We start from the raw sequence: 20,369 nt of genomic DNA on the forward strand, positions 1-20,369 counted from the left end.
ATTTATGAATCAATCATCTTTTCCATATGGGTTTGCTTGTCTTATTCTTAGGTGTTTCTTCATTTGTTCCTTTGCCAGCACTGCTGATGGAATAGTTTTGCCAGAAAGAACATATGTTGAACATAAGTTATAAATCATTTGTTACTCTAGAAAGAGAAACTGCTTTGGTGAAAGAAAGTGATCTTCAGCACATGTGTTATACAGTTGTTTTTTTTAACTTCAGAAAATTATACTCAATATGCACCGTGACCTGAAGAATGAAAATCTTCACCAAAAATTCAAATTGTTAATGTAATTAAATTTAATGAGGGGTACTTTTTTCCTGGCATCAAGAAAAAAATCAAACCATGGACTTTAACATTTAACTATGCTGCAACATTTCTATTCTGTCATAAAAGTATGTATTTTGTATTCTTAAATGGGACTATTCAACTATGATGGTTGTCGGGATTTTTTCCATTAATTCCTTTTTAAAATTTAATTCTACATGTAATTTAAAAAAAAAAAAAAAGCCAGTTGACAGGAGCCTGAGACAAGGCGTAGCAACTTTAAGAACTCCAGTCTTGGGTATGGTCCAGTATCCATCTATTTTAGTTTTTTGCCTGTACCTCTGGCCAAACAAATGATTCAGATAAGGTGTAAAAAACCTGCTGTAAATAGATATGGAATAGTCTGTCTGCCACATGTCCTTTGAGTCTAACACTCATTAGCTAAAAACCTGAAACATAATGTTTAACATCCCAAATACCACCTGCTGTCGCTCAGAACAAAACACTAAAATATTTTGGTACACATGTAAGGAGCCAATTTCTATCTGAATTTTGTCACAATTCCTGCCCATAAAAATTTCACCTCTTCCCAGGTAACATGAAAGAGAAAAAGTGAGGCATGAAGAAAAGTAAAAAGGTAACTACACATGTTGGAATGTCCACTGCAAGTTATCAGGAAGAGTATTAAAATTTGAGACTCCTTTTGTGGGAAAGCACAGGCTGAAATTTTAGATGAAGGCTCCCAATACCAAAATGAGGTGAGGTCCAACAGGGGTGCAATGCCAGTCTCCTGCACCCAGCCTGCAAAAGGGGAAAGCACATTGTCAGAATACTGTATTTCATGTCTGTGAGCACTAGGAAGATTTAGCAGGAGGGAACTGTGAAGTATAGTCCAACATTTTTATTTAAACAGAACCCCACAGAACCATAACTAAATAAGGAAGCAATGCATCTGGAAACAAGCATTTTTAACTAGAAGCTACTTAGAAGATTGACAGTTCTATTAATAAAAACAAAATACTGAAAATATTAAGCATGTTGATAAATATGAATCACATCAGGAGTAAAGGAGGGTGTCTGAGATAGGCCTTCACAACCCCTGCCAATTAAAGAACAAGACCTAACACTTTATTAATGTGTTTCACCTCCTTACAAAACAAATTTGCCTTTCATAGGACTTTTCACAGAACCTCACTCCCTTAAGGAAGATTTAGGAAATATTAAGGAATAGATGAGAAAATAAGTAACTTCAGCTTTCATGACCTCATTTGCAGGTTCAAGTAGAGCAAACAGTTTATTGTTATTAATGATACCTCAAAAATCAGTTTCATACATCAGCATTATTAAATGAACAACCTAATACATAGGACCTGAATGCTGCAAGGAATTAAATACTGTCAGCATTACCAGGAACTTCACTCTCTTCTAAAAGAAAAAATTAGTACAGTGGGTGAAAGTCCAAGAGACTGGACTCTATGTCATGGAACCTTCAGAGTGGAGACATTAAGTCCATACTGGCAAAGGCCTTAGGTTAAATTCACTTTGCTAAAAGATACTCCAACAGGAAACAAGATGGAGAAACAACTGTCTTTATTACCACTCCGACAGGTGGCAAATTTCCCCGTAATTTCTGCTAACGCTCAGAGGTCTCCAGACATCTGAAATTCTTTATGGCTACTTGTTGCAGAACCTGCTTGTTGATTACTGTTGAGATTTTTCAATGAATCTCTGAATTTTCCCCTTTGCAATGCGACATCTTAATGTTTCAATAAATAAAAGTGTAGCTGAGCTCCATCTTCCTGCAAGGGGAAATGCCGTGGTATTCCATGGCCTCCTACCATGGGATCATGGAGAGCGAGGCACGCCCCGTTCTCCCACTGACTCTGCATAAATGACAGCATTGCCCAGAGCTGGTGCTGCCAAAGAAAGGGAGATCAGGGCTTTCCTTCATGACCTCTTCATCTGAGTATGAAAGAGCTGGCAATACTCATAACTGTCCTTGGGTTCAGAGCACAGATCTGAAATTCATGCATATGTAAATATTACTCCTCTTACTCAACTCCTGCAAATCGTAAGTCACAGTAATGCAAAAAGCTATTTAAACTTTTAAAAAGTGCTTATGTTTATTAAATGTTATCTAAAATTTATTTTCTTTCAATATTTTGATCAATTTTATACAGAATTTGTGGGGCTTTTTAGCAGTAAGGCTTAGCTGTCAACACTGAGAATATGCAATAAGGGAGATTTCAAAGGTAACGTGAAGGTAAGTGAATTGCAATTAATATAAATAAAAATAATTTTTTTCAAAAGTGACATCCAAAAAGTTATGGTAAAAAAGACTGCTGGCTGGAAATGAGGAACGATTCTCTTGGAAAATGAAAGAGAGTTGGCAAAGCTATTAATTTCTCTTGGAAAAAGTAATCTGTGAGCAGTACTGCTATTTAGACTGTGGAGTTCTTATAAACCTGAATAGTAAAATCAAAGCCTCCTTCCCTTGACTTTTTCTTATTAAGAAACCTGTGTGTAAAGTCCTTAATTAAGTATTTAATACAATTAAGTTTATCATTAATGTAAACAATGATCACCAAAATCTTTTAAACATTTAGAATTGTTGGTAACTCAAAGTTGAGACATTCCTAGTAGGTTCTTTAGTCATTACCTGAAGCAATGACTTCTATAAAGTTTATTTTGATATCTAATAGAGAAGAAGAGCAGCTCAGTGGAAAATGGTTTTGAATGTCGATGTTAAATACATCATGAAGGCTTGGATGTTTTTATACAGCTGACAGATTCCATTTTCAGGTTGAAATTTTACTACTGTTCTACTGGTCTGACATGATCTTTTCTGACTAGCTCCTGTGATGCAAAACTTCCCATCAGACAAACTCCTGTGACTGAGTGGGTAACTTTACAATACACACTTGACAACTGAAAAGGAAGTGGAGGGCAGGTCTAAATGAGAGAAAGAAAAGCCCCAGGACCAATGCAGGAATCTGTGTGGGCTTAGTAGCTTTTAGTAAAATTGCAGGTTCCACCAGTATTTCTGTCATGCCCTTTCTAAGCACATTCTCATTTTCCTCTGGCTGGAACAGCAGCAGCAGCTCTTTTCCAAAAGCAATGATTCCATGGTTCACACAGACATTTTTATATAATTGGTATCATGGCAGTTTTAAGCAGATAAAATCTTAGTGTAGTAATACCTGCAGATCTTAAAACTCTTTTCTTTTTAATTGTAAAGCAATTCATTCTTACACACCTAAGCACATGGGGTAAAAATGGCAGAATAGCAGATAAACAACAATATTTCTGAAATAAAATGCAGGTTTGTGTAATCAACCTGAACATTGAAGAAAATGCTTTTAATACCTTAATACACAAAACATTTTGAAAAGTACACACACACAAAGCACAGAAATACAGAAACATGGAAATAATTCACTTTTGTCATTTATGGAATTCAGTGGCTTTCAGAATTCAAGTATTTCCTTAAAGACTTCTTGGAACAAAACATTTCCATGTGTAACTGAAGTATAATACACTGAATGATAGAAAATTTCAAGCACAGAATAAAAGCTGGGAGCGAAGTATTCCTGAATTTTGGTTCCAGCAAGATGTGCAATTTTGGTTTGGATGGAGCTCTTTGTAAATGTATGTATTTCCTTATGCTTCCACAGGGCCTGCTACTATATAAAGATGGCATCTGAGCTGGGTCTCTAATGAAATCCCTCCATGAGCCAACACTGAGCACACAATCTGACACACAATGAAATACCAGTCATCAGTCATTGCAGGAAGTGACAGCCTGAATCACCCCTGAGCAAAGTGTACAGGGAAACAAAAAAGCAAAACTTTTTTTTTTTTTTTTTTTTTTTGCAAGATTCAGCAGTTTATACCAACTACACTAATACGATGTTTGTACATCTTTGCTTTGGTGACATGTCTAAAGAAGTGAAGGAACTCCTTCATGCTGCCTGATGCTCCTTCTTCTCATGTTTCTCCTTCAAAAATACCTTCCTTATCAAAATTTGGACATTGGAAAGCCGGACAGATACACATTAAGGTCTTAATTCTTTCACATCCCAGGAATTAAGAAGCCAACACCTTACTATATGCCTGCAAATAAGAGATGCTACTTTTCTTGCCCATAATATGTAAACCTGAGTTACATCACAGGCTTTTGGTTCCCTGCTCCATGAAGTCAGTGCTATTCAGTTCAACCCCAAAGGAACAGAATCCCAGAATCAGTGAAGAGGAAGATTTTAAATCAAAGATTGAAGTCTTCAGAAAGGACACCCTTTAAAGAGTATTGATGAACAGCGTAAAGGGCACAGTGTAGTGTCCCACACTCCACCCTCACCTTCCACTCTAGAGTTCAGTGGCATTCCTCACACCAAATGCCCCATACTCACAAAATGAGGAGGGAAAATATTTCATAACCAACTCCTGCATAAATTAGAAAGGCATGCAAAAAGTCTCAGTAGACCAGAAACCCTACCAAAACCACAGGCATTGCAGCAGACTGCAATCTCATCAATTATTAACCTAAGTAGGAAAAACAACTGTTTCACACATTACCCTTAGAAAAAAAAATTAAATATTTCTATATATTTAAACTGCAAGAAACATTTCCTCAGATGACTGTCTAGACTACTGTGATAAGCTGAGTTCATAATAAACTAAAAACCCAGCCAGCTACTATTTACTAGAGTTCTGTCTGTGTAGAGGCAGAAGCACAGTTTCTGTTCTTCAGATCTTTTGGGTTTGTTCAGCAAAACCAGAGGGCTTTAAGAGATTTACCTCTTGGGCTTATACAAGATTTTCAGGGAAACATTATACAGCTAAGTATCTTTTAATATAAGAAAATATAAGAAAGAAGATAATTAAGAGAATTTATATATCCTCTCACTACAGAAACAATCCTGTTTCTCATATAGCAAGTTATTAGTCTGAGGTGGAATAAACCAGTTTAGTTTTGACACTCCATGATTTTGCAACCCTGGATGCAATGTGCTCCTTACTGGCTTCAGTAAACTACCCCTGATAATACCTGGATTACTCTTTTCCATATATTTTTATTATAGCAACTATAGGTTTTAAGACACTGCACAATTAATGCTTATGAAGACAGATACAGTTGAAAATTTAAAGCGGATCCAATTTACAGAATTTTACGCCTTAATACTTAATTCATTTTAAATTGAACAATGGTTTAGAATCAAACATTTTCTTTGGTAAATAACTGTCATGCCATACTTCACTGTCAGAACTGTTCCCTGTGAGGCTGCTGAGGCCCTGGCACAGGGTGCCCAGAGAAGCTGTGGCTGCCCCATCCCTGGAAGTGTCCAAGGCCAGGCTGGATTTGGAGCAACCTTGGAACATGTCTCCCGTTACGGGGGGAGCTGGAGCAAGATGATCTTTGAAGACTCTTCCAGCTCAAATCATTCTGTGATTTTATAAATCCATGATCTTCCAGTTGCCCTTTTTTAGCTCTCATAGATGTCGTTTAGGTACCAAAACCAAGATATCTATATTTAACTGCAAACACTGGTTCTCAACCTGAATTCTGTTCCTAATCAGAACTCCCCAGTAGCTTCTCTGGGGTTTCCACCAGACTTAGCAGTGCAGGAGTAAACCCCCCCGAAAAATCTGCTTTCATTGGTTTCAGCTGCTGCCCTGGGAACTGCAGAGGCAGAGGACAAACATCTCTGTGCCAGCAGGAGACAGAGTGATGATCACAGCACCCTACCAGGCTGGTGAGGGGCATTCCAGGAGGGGAACAAAGCTGTATTTTCATTTTAATTTTGTAGACCTATTTTAAAGGCATAAAATTTCTGCATTTAATTCTAATACGAAGTGCAACAACCCCACTTCTGTAACACTTTAGCACTTGCCTGTCCTATGCTGGAACAAACAGAGAAGTTGTGAGGATTTCAAGTGCTTCAAAAGCAGCAAAGCTGCTGCATTGAAGGATTTTTACCTTTTTCTTTTGCTGGTGCCAAAGAAACAGAGTGTCATTCAAATACTGGGGTTTAAGTAAAAAATAAAAGAGGAGAGTAACTGACTTTTCACACTACTTTCTTCATCACTACTGCAATCAGCATGATTAGCATTACCCATGTAACCTTTGAAACTGCTAAAAATGTGAAATCTCTCCAGACCTAGAAGACAGAAATTTTCCAAAACCCTGCTAACAACAAGGAAACATATACTCTGTAGGCACCTTATGGGTTTTTAGTGCTTTAGGTAGACATTTGCCTTTGAAAACCTTGTTTTTGGAGATAATGGTGGATGGCAAAAGCAGGGAATGTAGTGCCAGAACCCTGTAACTCCACCAGGTACTGACATTTGAGAGCATGAAAGCAGCTTTCTGAACCTGCCCTGCTGTAATCCATCAAGGGTTGATGTGGGCCAGTATCTACAGGTCAGAACCTGTAACAGAAAAAGGAGCTTGCTGAGCAGGGACTGCACTTAAATGTGACACCTCTAGCCTCAAAAAAACCACCCAAAATATCTAACCGGTTCTTCCAACACAGATAATCTGACCTACTGTCCTGAATCAGGTACCTACCTGTCTGATAAAGCTTTGCCTCTTACTGCTGCAGGTATTTGGAATTGTTATCCCTTATTATCTCCAAGAGAAATCAAAGGTGTGCTTTCTTATTCTAAACTGAACCTTCTTTTGTTAAAAACAACATGACCATTGTGGCATTTTGCTTGTAATCAGCTTTCCACTAAGTGTCAGAAAAGCTGACAGAAATGCTTTCTAACAAAAAATTTAAGAGATGGAAGTAGACAAGAATGGTGAAAATTGCCAATTTTAGGAAGATTCACAATCTGCAGTTTTAAACTACTGCTGACTTATTTTTAGTTCATTTTATTAAACTAAAGTTAATTTAGACTTAAAGTTGATGATTTAACACTTGTATTTACCTCAGTGACCATGAACATCCCCTGTGAACTGACCTGTGTACTTTTGAGCATACTACAATAAACTAATTAGTTTTTTCTTCACTCAACAGGCCTTGCACACCTCCTTTATGAACTGGCAGAAAATATCCCAAGACCACATGCTCCACTTCTCAAAGGCTAAAATTGGACTGAAGATGAATTAAACTAATGTTTATAGCAGGTCAGTCTTTCATTTACTGTACACTGAAAGAAAAGCAGCAGGAAGATCATAAAAAACCTCTGTTCTGGCTCAGGATGATAGCAGCCATTAATAAAGGAAAAAAACCCAACTCCACAGCAAAATTAAAAAGTTACCTTCCCAAGACTCCCACAAAAAGAGAAGAAGTTGTTGATCAAAAAAACATTTTTGATTTAAGCACCTGAACAAAGTTTGGGGGAAACAGAAGTAAACCAGATGAGAAGAACAGGTTGCTTTATTGCCACTTGTGCAGCAAAAAACCACAGCTGGCAAAGGGGAAACCTCTGAACATGACCTGTCACAGTTTCCATGGCAAGAAGTTCTCTTGCTTCATTTAGACCTGATCACTGTCACTTAAACACACCAAGCATCTTCAGCAACACTACACACTAAATATATATATTTCTTCTTTATAAAAAAAGTGTATTAGAGAAGTATTGACTCCTATATAAATCTCTGACAGTTTGCTATACTAGCCTGATTTTAACTGCATGTATTATCCCCCAAACATCTTTTTATCCTCCATGCCTATCAGCTGCTTCAGCATGCATCCACTTCAGTTCTGTATTCTTTACTCTTTAGCCTCAGTTACCATACACTAACAGCATTTTAACTGAAGATGCTTTTTGCTTCCTCCTACTTGTTTCTCTGTGCTGTTGATAAGCTTCTCCATCCACTTCCCAGCCTGAAGAAAAAACCCTTTTTCTCATTTAATATTCATAGAATCTTAGTCTCACAGAATGGTTTGGGTTGGAAGGGACCCTAAAGGTCAGCTCGTTCCAATCCCCTGTAATAGGCAGGGACAACTTCCACTATCCCAGGTTGCTCCAAGCCCCAGTGTCCAACCTGGCCTTGGACACTTCCAGGGATCCAGGGGCAGCCACAGCTTCTCTAGACAACCTCTGCCAGGAATTCATCTCCCTCAAAGGGAAGAATTTCTTCCCAGTATCTCATATCTAATCCTGCCTTGTGTCAGTTTAAAGCCATCACCCCTTATCCTATCCCTACCTGCCCTTGTAATCCCTCTCCAGATCTGTTGTAGGCCCCCTTTAGCTATTGGAAAGCTGCTATTCAAATACTGTATTTCCTTATTTTTCCCTGTTTCTTACCTGTCAAAGCTTGATAGCTTTACCTGAAATCCTCTTCCCTCTTCAAAAGGATGCTCTTCCTAAGCTACAAATTTCTACTCATTCCAAACCCTTTTGCTTCCATTATGAGCCACTTAACTACAGGGTAAGAACTCGTCTTTCTCCCTCTATATGGGATGAAGGCAAACTTAGATCAGTGACAGGATTTGCCTTTCCCACTTCCTCCTCCCTTTAACCCGTGATAAAGAAGAAAGAAAACATCCCTGCATTTCCACAGCTTCATATCTCTAAAGATTATTAATTTTAAAAAATGCACAGGCCATGAGCACTAATACAAGTATCATTCAGAGTATTGAGAAACCAGAGGAATTGGTCATGCTAGAAAAAAAAGTTATTCTTATGTGTACAACTAAGAATGAGGCCTCTTATTCTGTTGCTTTTTCTTTTTTCTAGTCTTTTCACTGGGAAAACTTAACTGCAGAAATTTCAACCTTCCCTCCCCCCCCCCCCCCCCCTTTAAAAACACCACACAAAAAGCTTGGATCTTGTGTGCTTACAAATCAAAGACAAGCAGCTGACCAAAGACCAGGTTTGACGGGAAGTATAAGAGGTCAGTGTACATATCAGAAAAAGCAGGAGCTCCCAAACAGGTGTTGCTCTCTTTTTAGCCCAGCAGAAAGCCTCAAGTTAAATACTCTAATCATGCCAGTCATTATTTACTGCTCAGCCTCCTGTCTCCAGCCCGGAAATTAGTCTGCTCAGAGCCCAGATAGCTGAAAAACCAGCCACATTTTATCATACAGCTTGGGCTGGGAGGCCAAGCTGAAGGAAAGCTACAGATGTTCTATATTAGGAAGAAAATACCTAATTTTAAAGAACTTAAATTACAGAACAATAAAAAGTGTGCATTTAAAACACAATGATGTAAAAAAAATAACAAAACAACATCTCTTATAACTTTGATGTAATTTGCAAGGGAAGTTCCCATATCCTTAAACTATACAATTTTACTTAAATAGTTATGAACTGCTGCTAAATTCAGTTTAAAATTAAACCACTGAGACACTTCTTGCTGTAAAATACTACAGGCAACTATGGTAACCAATAGATGAAGACATCACTGCACCCTGCTATTTACTGGAAAGCATAAACTATCACATTAAGAGCATAAATTACAAATTACTATCAAACTAAAGAAGGCATTTAAGGCAGCTCTTACAGTATTTTCATGTACTCCACCTCATGTAAAGCATAAACAAAATTAGCTCTTAGATACTTTTTATAGTCCTTATGAAGATATACTATAGGAGTCATCTTTCTTTAACTGAATAACAGTAAAATAAATTAGTAACTTCTTTATTTGAAGATGAGAAAGTCTATGCAACACCAAGATCAGGCAAAATTGTACTTTTCCCTGTCAAAGTTGTAAAAGCATACTATATTACATTAAATACATTAAATAGTTATTATATATGCAATTATGTATGCTAGATATATGCTGTATTTTATTGACAGTGACAGAAGCAAATTTGGCTTGCTACATCCAATTTCAAGCAATAAAATGTAGATCTTTAATTGAAATAACTCAATTTTCAAATGCCCACTTAACACAGATGAAGTCTTGCAGAACAAGAGCACTCTACAGAAAACTGAAAATCTAAGACTTTCAAGGGCAGCTCGGAAATATGGATGTCAAAACACTGATGGTTAAATTCTTGTACAGGGCTTTAGTTCTGCAGCTAAAAACTTCACAATGAATGGTAAGAAAGAAAACCAAAACCCTTTTATCATCATAAAAGTTAAGCTGCAACACCCACATGTGCTAGAATCTTTTAAACTTTGAAGGTCAAACTATCTAAAGTATAAAAATCATTACTAAAAACTCTGCGCCATCATCACAGCTGGAGTCTGTCATATGCATTAACAAGATTCAACAGCCCTGAATCTAGTCAGAAAACAGAAGCAAATCTTAACTAGGAATGATTTATTTTATCTGGGACAAAAAGCAAGCTTACCAAGTTGTCTGACAAGAAATAAAAAGCAAGTCTGAATGCAATCAACTAAATTAAAAAAAAAAAAAAAAAGAAATAATTTTGATTATTGCAATTCTATCATGCCATAGTTCAGCTGTAACTATAATCCATCTTGGACACATAGCCCAGATTGCAGAATTTGTGATTAAGATCCATCAGAAGTGAGTCTCAAACTATAAATTAACCTAACATTGTCCAATCCCTTGAAAATCCATTCTAAACAGAGAGACTTAGTAGTCTCTGATTTTCGACAGGTATACATTCTGAATAGGCATATCTCTGAATGGATATAAAAAGGCTGTAAGTATTAAAATTTTTTTCTTCATATTTCTCCACTAACCAAACTATATAGGATCTGAGTCCTTGTGCTTGCTTCATAAGGAGCAACTACAGAGAATGGGGTAAACAGAAAACTGTAAATCAGGCTTTAAGAATGAAAACAACAACCAGCTAGAGACAAACAAACTGATCCTTTATATTCATCTCATGCTTGTGATACCTAGTGGGTATATAAAATATCCTGGAATAGCAAATAGAAACTCCTGCTTTGTCAGTGTTTGGGTTTTTATTTCCTTTACCTCTGTGAAAATTATTTCCATTTCACAGTTAACAAATGTAAAAAAAAAAAAAAAATTAAAAAACATAGAAAAAGGTGCAAGATATTGCCCCAATTTATACAAAGCTCTGAGCATTTTAGAGCTGAATTCGAAAAGGGAGTTCCACAGGATTCCCTTTGGCAGCCATTTCTAAGCACAGGAATGACAAGGAGGTGTGTGGGCTGTCTCAGGGTGAGTGCAGCATTAACCACAGGGATGTGATCCTGAACCTCCCTTTAGCACTTCAGGTACTGCATCAGAGTATTGTGTCCAGTCCTGGACTCCCAACACATGAAAATGATGGGCACACTGGACAAAGTCCATAGGAGAGCCACCAAATATGCCAGGGACAGAGAAAACTTGCTCTTTGTGGAGGAACCTGAGTTCATCCAACCTTAAGGAGTTTTTTTTAAGGTTTCAAGGGGACTTTACTGCTGTTTATAACCATCTGTTCAGCAGATTTCTAAGTTAAGCCATCTCTAAGATGCATTCTGAAATAAGAATGGGCTTAGGAACTGATTCCTGTACTATAGTAATTGGTTATTTTTTCAGTCCTTCTCTGACTTGCTCCTAACTAACCAGAGCAAATTACTTCCCAAGTTCCTCTCATGAAAGAGGTATTATACAGAAAAAAAATCCTTCAGTCGTCTAGACTTACACAATCCTAACACCACCAGTAATTTTGCTGGATTGTTATTTCACGGAGCTGAAAGCAAAAGACAGCTAATCTTTTAACTATCATAAGAACAAAATATGCAACCTAAATTAGCTGAAATTCCTACCAATTAGGCTTCGCACTTGTCAATTTTTAATGCATCTGCCAAACAAAAAAAAGGAAGACACTTTCTAAAATTACAAAAAATAATTGGCTTACTGAAAGTTTACTGGCTCAGCCAAAAATCTACACAGCATAAAACATGTACACACAGCATTTTTTGTATACAACTACTCACAGTTTCCCTACTTAAATTTCTTTTACCTCTTTGGCACTGAGGGCCAGTGAAGCCGTAGACACAAGCACAGCGATTGGGTCCAACACACCGTCCTCCATTCTGACAGCCACTTTCACAGAGAGCTTCAATCAACAAAAAACAAACAAACAAAAAGTTTTAAAATGTCATGGCGGTGATATTTCCAAGATTAATATATGCAGCATTTAAAAAAATATTTGTTTTTCTCCCACTGCTCTAAGCCTTTCTAGGCCTGAAGATGAAGCTGATCTCTCTCCTACCATCTCCATCAGGAAGGGCTGTGCAAATCAAATTCCATTAATACCTGCTGATGCTAACTGCAAACAGCTGCTTAGCACAGATTCAGCACAGATTAATAGCAGATGTTTAACCTCAGTATATTTTAATCTGCTGTGCAGCTTTAGTCACTAATCATAAGAACTTATATCCCTCACTGAAGTTAGCTATCTATCAAACCTCAACTATTTTCACAGGGGTTTTGGGCATATTAAGTTGTGTCATTCAGTCACAAGAGCAACAAACCTTTCAGGAAGAGAAAGGGGCCCAAGAGACAGATAATCATCTCTCAGAGTTGGTACTGCTGGAAGAAGGAGTGATATTTAGAGGCAAGGGAAAATAATTACCCACTTAACTCATCTTTTAAGTACCTGGAAAAACAATGTTTCTTTAAAGATTCCAACAAAAATTAAAATTTTTGTGGGGAGGGAGGAAGCTGGGGGATGAAAGGGTTATAAATCCACAGTATATTTATATGAAGAAGATACTTCATTGTCGTGGGACTTCAGAGCACCCACTCATACTCTTTACCAATGGTCTGAATCAAGAACAAAGCTTTCTGCCAAACCACTGAATTGTCTCATTGCAAAAGGAAGACAGTTCTTCAGAGAGGCTGCAAAACACCTTAAAAGAGTGCCTTAACTAACTAATTTTATCTATTTTCAAGCTCATTGCTTCAAAATTGTCCAAAATTAGCCCATGATCCAAATCAAAGCATTACAGCTTACAGCACAGTCACAAAACCTCTAAAACTTTAAATTTTTTGGTCTAGAAGTCCTTAGGCTGCCTTCCTACATGTCTCCTCAGTTTGAATGTGGCATTTGTAACACATTTAAATATCCAAAAGAATATTAGCAAAAGAACCTCAGAAACCTAGAGAAGGTAATCATTTCAAACTGGAAAAAGGTACACATGCCTCCTGTATCATACTGGGGAGCATAAAATATATTGCTTTGTGGAAATGTGATAAAGCCTTACTTCTTACCAAGAACCAGCAAACAGAATTACCTTTTACTGAGAATGCACACATAAAATGAAGATATTTTGCTGCATGTGTTACATCACTGAATTAATGGACAATAACACTTCAGCAAGACAATTAATTTAATTACATACAATTAGATTTTTCTAAATAGAAATAAAAACATATTTACATTGTTACAACTCTCTAGAAGACAGATATTCAATCTTGCTTGAAACTGTAACTCTCCTATACACTGAAACCAATCTCCAGAGTTTGTTCAGATTTTTCTAGATTGCTTCAGGGTCACCACTTGAAAATGCAATCATCTTTTCACCTGTTCACTGGAAATTTGCCTCATCTCAGAGCATTCAGGTGTTGACCCAATACTTTAACAAAAGCAGGAAGGGACCAGCAACTCTTAATAGCAAATTTCATTGACTAGGGTCACAATTTAGGATTACAACTATTTGCTAAAATTTTAGAGAGTTTTATCCAGTTAAAGCAAGAACAAGACTGTTTTTCAGCATTTACAAAAATGACTAAGGCGAAAAAAATTATCTTCCACAATATTCAGTCTGTCTGGTCTTTGCATAGCTGCCCTCTGTTTGTCTCTAGTTCTTTCAGACTACTTTATGCAATTAATTTCTCTGCTAATTAGTAGTCAGCTGGCCTCAGAGTACGCTTTGAGTCTTTCTTCATCCCTGCAGCCTTTCGGGACTTTTGCTGTTTGCTAAATGTCTACAGCTTGTAAACACTGTGCTGTTACAGGTAAAGCTAGGCAAATAATTGACTTTCTAGCTTGTCTGCCAACCCAAGAAGGCATCCAATAGCTTGAACCATATTTAATTCTTTTTTCCTTAGACAACTAGAAAACAGAAAAACGTGCTTCAACCCAGCAGTGAGACTATTGTTCTGAGGTAGAGAAAACTTTGTTAAAGAGAATGAAAATTAGTGAACATCTGGTATGAAGAGTGGGATGTATAGTGATGTTGCTCCCCAAGGGTTTTCCAAAACTGCTTGGTGAATCCGATCTGTAATTTGAATTTTAGAGAATACAAATGCACTTGGTGCACAAACCGACTGCCAGCTAAACGCCATATGCCAAACTCAGCATTTCTTTCAGGTGTTTCACTGCTTTTCAGAAAACTGGCTGCTTCACCTTCCTCCTCTAAGTAAAGGAAGAGGTTCAGCTGGCAGAACTCCCGTGGCTTTGCTTTGAAAAGGGACAGAGCAGTGACTTACGCTGCTCACAGTGGGCCCCAGAGAAGCCCTTCTGGCACTGGCACTGCTCGTCCACGCACGTCCCGCCATTCCTGCAGCTGATGCTGCACTGCTGTGCTGCAGAGAGACACCCAAAATCAGCCAAAAACACACAATGGGCAGCAAACAGGCACAAAAGAATGAGTTGTTACGGTCTTTGAAATGGGATCTGAATTATGAGCTTTGTACCATATAGGTTATATATTTTAACTGTAGACTCATGGAGATGTTTTCTCGAGCTTTCCACGACTGCTATGTAGCAACTCAGAACTTTTCATTACATTGGAGACGGTACAATCTTAATTTCTTACCAAATTGGACTCAATGAAAATGTGAATACCACACACATTCATTTGTAAACTTCTTTTCTCTTTAAGCACATTTTATTTAAATTTGCCACACAGAATAAACAGGCACATGTGGTATAACAAATTTGATCAAGAACTTGAGATATTTTACTTAAGCATAATTTACATTTATGTATGCAGTAATGACAAGTTATTTTTAAAGAAGTTGGCATTTTTTCCACTGAAACTTAAAGAGAATGACTTTAAATGAAATCTCTAATGAAAACACAGTAAGTCCTTACCAGGTTTTGATCCACATGTAGGTGATATCTGCCCACTGGCACACGTGCACATGTTAGGACGGGAACAAAATCCATCACCACAGCTATTTCTGCAAATTGCTGAGGAGCAACACAGAAAGACAGTGACAGGGATTAAGAGCAACCTGAATCTTAAACTGCAACACTTGAAAACTCACTTCATTGGGACAGCTATTATATGTGCAAAGGTAATTTTAAGTTAAATAAAGCAAACTGAATTTTGGCATGATCAGTATCTCTTGACAAATCTGAAGACAGTCAGAATCAAATCAAGCACATACTCAAACACTGATCTGACCAATGGAACCAGGTAATCAACTCATTCCCTAATTAGAAATACCAGCCAATTATGCAAGCAATGTAAAATTATTAAAAATAGGTCTTTTAGACCACAAGGCTTGTGGAAAACATTACCAACAGTCCAAGATTTGAAGGAATATAAACAATGCCAATTCATGCTATGGGCTTCACTCTTAAAATCACCATTTTAAAGGCATTTTAGGGTCTTTTTTTTTTTCCCCCCTAACATTATCCACTCTTTACCCAATGAAGTTTTGTGTGAAGTCAATGTCCAAATGCTGGACCTCGCAGATTTTGTGTTGTTTCCCTAATCATAGTTTTCTGTACACAGGTAGTCTCACACTTTTATTTAGAAACTAACCATAAAAACCCCAGGAAAGCCTGTCTACCCCATATGTGTGTGTCATGTGCCTGATGTTGTGCCATCCTCCTGATGTCCCAAAGTCCTTCCTTCCCTTCTCACTCACCATCCAGCACAGCTCCATTGCAAAAAGTAGTGACAGAACCACAAAAAAAGAGCTAAAAGGCTAAAGACAGATTCTAAAGCAGATCCAAATTAATACATCAAATTAATCTGCTCAACTAGCAAATTAATCAAAAGACAGCCTGAAGGAGTAAGAGCCACTATAGCACAATGCAGGAGGACTTCAAAAAGACACATATTGTGCAACAAACCACTTGTACAGCAAAAAAACCCCAAAACAAACAAAAAAACCTCCCCAAGAATCACAATTTCTTTGTAAATAAGCCTACAGTTTTGTGAGAACCAAATAATCTGGCAGTACCTCTCCACTGAAGGACTACAATGGAACAAATACCTTCAGTACAACTCTTGCCAACACAACTCAAATGTAGATGTAGCATCATCTACATTTATCATTAAATTCCACTACAACTTTGCCTCAAATGTGAAGGCAGAAGAAGTGAAAGAGTTTGTGGGATTTTGCTATTGGAAGTAGAGACACACCATGGACTGACTTGAAATACTTTTCCATGAGCAGAAGTAAAAGTGAGAAATAGGACTTGGATTTAGAGCACTTGACAAGCACAGGAAACAGGGCTGTTTTCATATATTCCTGTTCCATCCATCTTTATACAACACAGGTTAATCTCCTGATAAAGAAAGGTTTCTATTTAGCTCATTTTGTTACTTTATTATCTGTTCAGGAGTAATTTTTTTACCAATTGAAAGCTGTAGACTTTCAGGCATATCCTAAATATACTTTCATCAGAACAGTTTATTCTATACAGCAAAAGAGTAAACCTAAGCAGACCTGTGGTTTTTAGATAAAAGTTCACTTTCAATCATAAATGTGCCACAGACCACCAACAACCACCATCACATCATCAACTGGAAACACTGTCAGGTCAGAATGGTTTCTTGTTGATCTACCACTGGCTCATAGATTTCTCCTCATAAAATAATACTTTAAGAACACCAGTTGCAATATGCATCAATTATAATCAGCACACCTCCAATAAGAAACCTGATAGCTTGTCCAGCATCCTGTGCAGGAGGTTCTGTCTAGATGAAGAACTCTAGCTAAAGGGAACATCATCTCAACAGGCATTAAATGTGACCACAGAAATGTATACACTTAAACATTCACCAAAAAGAAAGCAACAGAAAAGTGTCACAGACAATATTATAGATGGTCTGCCAAAATTATTCACCCTCTAAACATCTTAGAAAGCTGCAATTAGACTCCAATAAGTAAGCAGGAGCTAAAAAGTGTCCTTTGTGCACATAAATAAATACATCAAAGATTATTCTGGCTGTGGACAGACCTGAGACCAAGGTGTTTAAGAGGCACTGAGAGTCACAATTTAATGATATCTTGTAAGGATTGCTGAAAGCCCCCAATAACATTTGAGCCGGACACATGGCTGAATCTGAAAAGCCTATCAACAGTGCAATAGGCAGCCTAAATCCTTCTTAAAGACTCTACTTTACATTAAGTAAGACAGTACTGAAGGAGTTTATGAATGTGAACAGAACATTTTGATGAAATCCTTTTATTCCACAGGGACATTGATAAAAGTATCTTCCTCTGAATGACACTGTTATCCTTTGCTGGGAAATTCTGGGTCAACTTTAGGTGAAAGTAAGTGATACATGGCACAGTTATCCCCAATATTAGCAAGACAAGTTTACTCATGTAAAACCAATAGATGTGAACAGGTGAGAGAGGTGTGGAATCCTAAAAAACAAAGCCACCAAAGGTCAAAAGTTTGGAAGACCTTGGCTTATCACCCTTTCCTTCCCTAGTTTCGTCCTGCATGTCGGCAGTTTATCAAATGGAGTATCACAAAAACCTCCACTGCTTACATAAAGAGCAGTATGCTCGTGAACCTGAATTTTGAAGTTGAGCATACTTATTAACAAAACAGACAGTGACAGGGTAGAATGAGTGGAAACAAACTAAAAATTTAAGGTCTGAAGGAAGCATGTGTCTACTATCAGCTTTAATCTATGAGAAAGAAAATTAAACTTAATTTTCTATTTCATTGTAAACATCTCCTAAGACATCACCCCCAGTGAGCATATTCCCCACACACACAGCTTTTTTTCTTTTTTTTGCCATGCCATGTATGCCAAAAGTCACATTTGTCAGCACAGTACCTACCATGACCAGACAGTAGCCACGTCTACATGCCTGACAGCTATTAATACACAACTAAAAATGACAGAGAAGAGAGATGTAAAGAAGCTTTCTGTTTGATTGTAATTCCAAGTTTCAGAGAACAAGATCTGATTTGCTTATATCAAGACCTTTGGCTTTTTTTTCCTCTGTTACTAGAGTTGAGTATTTGATTTGACAAAGTTTTTTTCCTTTTTCCTTCGTTGTCGTCAGTTTTCTCAAAAAACTAGGTGGTGACATGTCTCTTATAAACACACCAAGGTCACTGGGCAGCCCTTCAGTTACAAGGAATGTGGACATGTAAATCCATTATGGTTTTTTTTTTCCTTTTCTTATTTTTAAAAGTAAGGTGAAACACAGAACTGAATTGGCTTTTCTCATACTGAATGGATCAGTGACTCGTAGAAAAATATTTACTTTTATTGTTACCCCTTGAGCAGTAGAAGCTTGGAGTCACACTTACGAACAATGCACTGATTTCCTCCAGGAAGTGTCTTCCATCCAGGGCAACAGTAGGAACGAAATCTAGAGCCACACACATTTGGCCTGCGACACAGACAAAGCAGTAAATGTGTATGGGAAAATATGAACCACTCTAAAGAGAATTTAATGTTTTACATACACAGGTACAGGAAGAATCCAGCTGCATAAAACAAACAACAAAAAAGAACATAGCAAAGTTGTCTACAAAAAAAAAAATCCTCCCCAAAGGAACAAAATCTTCCTCCAAGGCATTTTATTTTGGGTTAGTTCAACTGATTAGTATGAAGAGGAGAGATAAATGACGCAAGACCGGGCCACTATTCATCCTTGTTGCAACAACTGAGGATATGGAAGGGATGAGTTTGATTCTGCATTCATACAAAGTCTGAGAAGCCTTGCTATAAAAACGGGCTCCATGCTGTCATCTCACACAGGACAGAAGAGATCCCTGCTCATAAAGACACATAACCTCAAAAAAGCAAGAAGTCCCCAAAACATCAGAAGAAGAAAACCAAACAGACTTTGCACCATTTCTTTGCAGAAGCCAAAAAAAAGTGAGTGTCAAAGTATCTCAGTATTGGGACGTGTTGGATCAAGGAGCCCAATGGGGTCAATTCGTTAGCTGTAACATAGCCCCACACAAATCCTGCTTTTAATTAAATCGCACTAATTAGGAGACCAGATTCCACAGGCAAGGACCAAACTCCCAGCTCAGCGAACCGTAAGTCCTCAGCCACACAAAGGGGCGGGAAGGGGAGCGGCTCCGGGGGCACACACGAAGACCACCGGCAAGGGGCTGTGGCTGGGGAGATGCCCGGGGGAGCGCACAGGCGGCGGGGAAGGGGTATCAGCCTTGTCCCTACCCTCGGAGCGCGTCCTGCTGTCCTCGCCGGCGGACCCGGCCGGCGGCGCTCCCGGCCCCGTCCTCCCGGTGCGCGGCGTCGGCGAAGGAGCCGCCCGCTCCTCCGGCAGCGCGGAGCGCCGGCGGATGCTGCTGCTGCTGCTGCTGTCTCCTGGCCGCTCCCTGCGCCCACAGCGCCAGGCAGCCCAGCCACAGCAAGAAGCAGCAGCGCTGCGCCCGGAGCCGCCGCCGCCTGCCCATCCTGCGACTATCCCGGCGGGAAGCGGGCGGGCAGCCGCGAAGGGGTGCGCCGGTCCCGCACCGCCGTCAGCGGGCACCGCTCGGCTCCTGGGCGCGGAGAGGCTTCAGCCGCGGAAACTCCGCCGTGTGTCCTTCCCAGCCTGCCCGGCCGCCGCCGCGCACACGGCGGTGCCAGCGGGGACCGGGCTCCACGTTGCTCACACCCGCAGCACACGCCCCTGAGCGGAGAGGGGGGGAACGGAGGGAAAAAAAAACCCGAGGAGTTTGGGATTTTCCTCCCCGCCGCCGCAACAGGAAATCCAAGAGAACCACGCTGAATTTCCCCTGCAAAAATAAGAGCCAGACGATAATTAACCGCGCCTAAATAAACGTGCCGGCACAGAACGAAAAGGGAGCAAAAAGCCCCTGCCCAGCGCCAGGGGCGGATTTACAGCGGGCTGGCGGAGCGGAGAGAGCCGGAGGAGGGGCCGGTGCCTCCGGGCCGGTGCGGGGATGGGGAGGGGGAGGAAGGGGGCGCACAGGCGGCGGGGGCCGGGAAGAGGGGATGGCAGGATAGGAGAGGAGGGAGAGGGAGGAGGGATGGGGACGGGAGGGGGAGGGGGCGGGGACGGGCGGCTGCTGGAGGGAGCGA

General features: G+C 39.2%; 1 protein-coding gene across 2 annotated transcripts in view; it reads right to left on the minus strand.

Moving 5' to 3' along the window:
* FBN2 (fibrillin 2) overlaps positions 1–19,866 on the minus strand; it is a 118,415-nt gene extending 98,549 nt beyond the window's left edge. Inside the window, exons 1-5 of one of the 2 annotated variants that reach the window (XM_048292562.1) lie at positions 19,500–19,866; positions 18,617–18,699; positions 15,194–15,292; positions 14,587–14,682; positions 12,113–12,208 (exon numbers count right to left, since the gene is read on the minus strand). In XM_048292562.1, coding sequence (XP_048148519.1) covers positions 12,113–12,208; positions 14,587–14,682; positions 15,194–15,292; positions 18,617–18,699; positions 19,500–19,738 — 613 coding nt within the window. In that variant the 5' untranslated portion in view covers positions 19,739–19,866. The remainder of the gene's footprint in view (positions 1–12,112; positions 12,209–14,586; positions 14,683–15,193; positions 15,293–18,616; positions 18,700–19,499) is intronic. The other variant, XM_048292563.1, reaches the window with a different exon arrangement.
* Positions 19,867–20,369: the final 503 nt, after the last annotated feature.

Source organism: Corvus hawaiiensis, chromosome Z, assembly GCF_020740725.1.
Source record: "Corvus hawaiiensis isolate bCorHaw1 chromosome Z, bCorHaw1.pri.cur, whole genome shotgun sequence".
NCBI lineage: Eukaryota > Metazoa > Chordata > Aves > Passeriformes > Corvidae > Corvus > Corvus hawaiiensis.